At 34.0% G+C, this 3952-nt stretch overlaps 1 protein-coding gene across 3 annotated transcripts; it reads right to left on the minus strand.

Annotated features, from left to right (window-relative positions):
* Positions 1-437: 437 nt before the first annotated feature.
* LOC121256493 (protein CRABS CLAW) lies at positions 438-3016 on the minus strand. Of its 3 annotated transcripts, none has more exons than XM_041157311.1 (7): positions 2685-3010; positions 2092-2220; positions 1557-1656; positions 1381-1429; positions 1086-1161; positions 846-906; positions 438-693 (listed from the first exon to the last, which is right to left on the minus strand). In XM_041157311.1, exons 1-6 carry the CDS (start codon positions 2775-2777, stop codon positions 847-849), a joined length of 507 nt encoding a protein of 168 aa, XP_041013245.1. In that variant the 5' UTR covers positions 2778-3010; the 3' UTR covers positions 438-693; position 846. The 3 variants fall into 3 exon arrangements, with proteins under 3 accessions (XP_041013245.1, XP_041013246.1, XP_041013247.1); XM_041157312.1 differs by having other exon boundaries at positions 1557-1650; positions 2685-3003; XM_041157313.1 differs by lacking the exon at positions 846-906 and having other exon boundaries at positions 2685-3016.
* Between the last annotated feature and the right edge of the window lie 936 nt (positions 3017-3952).

A 3952-nucleotide genomic window follows, 5' to 3' on the forward strand; every position in this document is an offset into this window, starting at 1 on the left:
TTGTTTTTCTTTGAATGTGTTATATATGAAAGCATAATTATATATATATATATATATATATATTATATATACTATATACACACGCTCGTGTGTGTGATTTGATCATGAGATCAACGAAATGAAGTTCCATAATTCTAAAATTTCAAGTCCTTATACTTTTGCTAGCATGCATTTACTATAGAAATAGAAGATCGACATCAGAATTAATTTAAGGCGATTTTGATAGCTAGCTAGCTAGCTAGATCAGTACGTACGTAGTACGTACTTAATTCTTACCTGGAAGTCATGATCAAGTAATTAATTAGGAAATTAATTAGCACATATATATTACTCTCAGCTAGCTAGCTCTAAGCTGATTTAATTTGCAAATTAACATTACGTGATGATGATAGTCTTAGTTAACTCTCATCTAGCATAGTTCTTCATCAAGAAACAAATTAAATACCATCAGGCAGGCCAGCATGATATAAAATCAAGTGACAACCAGATCATCATCAAATCAAGTTTGAGACATAGTACATAAAGCTGCATGCATGCTAGCTAGCTAGCTAGAGCTAAATCAAATTAACGATCTAATCTGCATGCTGATCTCAACTATTACTACTACTGCTGCTGCTACTTCCCAATTGCGCGCATGTCCAGTACAACTGTCACTGCAATATTGTAATCGATTGGAAATATTTTACATCATCCCTGCATCAAAATTATTATCTATATATATAAGATCAAGGTAGAAAAAATCAATCTGGCTGAGACTGGAGATCATGATCATATATATATATATATATATATATGAAAACTACTCATGTCCTGCTATCAAAATATATATAGATTAGAACTCTTACATTAATTATTTGTGCCACCAGAAACTGATCCAGCTGCTGAATTTGGAATGTACCTAGCCCACTAATTTATATATTGCCCAAGAAAATCAGTTTAGATAATATCATCATGTACTCCAAAGGAGACGTTCTAGATCAGAGATGACACACGTACGTACACATGATTCGTATAAACTCTTGAATGAAAAATGCGTAGTAGTACGTCTAGCTAGTGATCATGCATGATGATGAAAATCAACTTACATTTTTTGCTGCCGTGCTAAAAGCTTCTCGATGTGGTATCTCAGGGTTAGCAGATTTGATGCGCTGTATCTCCTCCCTTTCAAAGTTGCATAAATTGAAACATCACATACAATATCAATCTAATTTATTTCATAGTACTATAAAACTAGTAACTACATCAATAATATTAACAGTAACTGAACCTCAAAAAGCACTAATTATATTAAGATTCAGTACTAGTAGTTGTAGCAGTACTAGCTAGCTAGCTAGAAGTAGTAGTGGTAAAGTAATCAGTGAGAAAAGGACTTCCCCTTACTTCATGAATCGGTTGTAAGCAGATGGAAGCCTGTGTTTCTTCTCAGGCGCTGCAAAAATAAAAATAAAAAATCGACATAAATTCGAGAAGAGAGGAAAAAAAAAAGTATGGATATATATAGCTTTATATATAGGATTCACTGGGTAGGGTAGAAAAGTTGAAGGTTATCTACGTACGTTTCACAACAAAGGGTGCTTTGGGAGACAACGGCTCGCTTGTTGATGAGGACGATGAAGAGGATTGGCCCTTTCTGAAATCATTGCAAAAGCCCTGCTTCTCCATGAAACGCAGACAGTACCCTTCCAATATTAGTGATAAGAAATATCCTGTATTTCTTCATTTAAATCATGTTATACGAGATATATAGTTGTTTTGAAGCCTGAAGAGTGTCAAATTAAAGGTTATGCTATGATCTTCAGCTGGCGTCTTCATGAATATTAAAATCACTTACGTCTAAAGAAGGATAATGAACTTAGCGGGTGCTGCTGTCAGCTTTCCTAACATTAGTTTTGCTAATTTTGGGAAACAGAAAAAGATGCCATTTCAGATTTTTCTTCTTCTTTTCTTCTGAATGCATGCGCATGCGTGGGTCTTGGGGTACGTAAAGCGAGAATTCCTCCCTTTTTTTGGTTGTTTGGGGGGGGGGGGGGGGGGGGGGGGTTGGAGCGAGTCACAAGAACACGAGTATGTTGGAGATCTAAGACTAATTACCTGAAGGGAGAGTGGGAGGTCAAGACATTGGCCTTGGAGTGGAGCTCTGGTGCTGATAAAAGAAAGGTTACTGCAGTGACCACATTTGACAGTCACTGTGTCCAGTAACCTCTTGATTGGAATCCCAACCTAGCATATACAAGAAGATCATACAACAGTTCAAGACAGATAAATTACAAAGCGGAGGAATCAGATCATGATCACCTGCTAACTACCAGATGCAAATTTGAGCCAAAATTCTTTTTCAACATATAGCAGTACGTACACCAGTGTCATTAATCTTTCAGTAAATAAGACTTTGTGTTTAACACTCAATGGAAAATATGCTAGGATTCATGCGGAATGGAGAGAAGGAAAACAGAGAAGGGATATATATTTTCTATATCCTACCTCTGTTTTTCGTGAGAATTCACCCTCAAGAAAATGATATTTCTTCTGATATTCATAGAAATCAAATGAGTTCTTTTTTGTTGAAAAAATAGATGAAAAGGTTACTTTCTTTAGTTTCTCTCTTATACACACTTTATAATAAGATTGTGGGTGACGTTGGAGAACAGTAGGTGGATGAGGTTGGTTTATAAGCATAAATTTACCGCAAGAACAGTGTAGCAGAAGTTGCACCGGACATAGCAGAGATGCTCTGATGGTGGAACCAAGTCCATTGTAACTTTCTCTTCTAGGTTCATAGTGGAGAAAAGGGAAGAAGAAGATGAAAGAAGAAGAAGTGCGGTTTGAAGTCTGAAAGGTAAGAGCTAGGCCAGGAAAGTTCTAGGGCTTGTGATAATAGGAGGAGCTGGATATATGGTAATTAATTTAGTGGATGTGCTGGAATAGCTCGAGGGGAAAAAACATATATGTCTAGGGTTACTACACTAGCAGTGTACCTCCCGCTGCTGCACTTTGCAGACATGAGCTGACACTAAAGCGACTGACGTCCAAATCTCGTCGTTTCCTCGTGTACGCATGTGGGAATTAAAACCCATCATGTTCTGATAAATTTTCATTTCACTTAAAAAAAATAACTTACTTTGGATAAATTTGTTTGGATTGAGAGGTGGTCTCATCCTATTTATCAGGGATGGCTCAATGTATTTTGTGTCCTAAGGCAATCATTAAATACATGAGGTTTTAATTTAAAAATGATAATAATATTTAAATATTAAATATTAAATAATTAAATTTTATTAAATTTTCTGAAATGCAAAACAAATATGAATATTGTTTTGATTAATAATATCTATAAGTACTATAATAATTTGAAAAAGAATCTAATTTTTTTGTAAATAAAGTAAGTATTATTCGATATTCGTATATATACGTTTTTTCATACTTCCTTATGAAAACAAATAAGGCTATTGATATTAAAATAAAAATTATATTTTATAAAATATTCAAGAGTAATATATCATCATTTTGCTACTTCTATTCTAATTTCACTATTATCTGAAAATTTTGTATAGTTTGATTAAAAATTTTTTTTAGTAAAACTTCTATATTTACTGGTTTTATTTATTATTTTTACCAAATTTTACCATTTAAGATTGATTTTATTTTAGGCAAAAAAAATTCCATCTTTTATACTAGCCAATATTTTTTTATAATTTATTTTTTAGGGCCATAATATTTTTTTTTTCTTTTGGGGCCTACTCAAGGTGGGGGCCTTAGGCAATGGCCTTAGTCGCGGCCTACCCCTTGAGATGGCTTTCCTATTCATTATTATTTACAAATTTCAACTCACAAATTTCACTACTATTCACAAATTATCTCAACTCATCTCACTCATCTCATCTCTCAATCCAAATTGAGGTTTACTACTACAAATTACTACAAAATGGAAGAATTAGGATAATCTGGAGATCAG

Source organism: Juglans microcarpa x Juglans regia, chromosome 3D (genome assembly GCF_004785595.1).
Source record: "Juglans microcarpa x Juglans regia isolate MS1-56 chromosome 3D, Jm3101_v1.0, whole genome shotgun sequence".
In the NCBI taxonomy this organism is placed as follows: domain Eukaryota; kingdom Viridiplantae; phylum Streptophyta; class Magnoliopsida; order Fagales; family Juglandaceae; genus Juglans; species Juglans microcarpa x Juglans regia.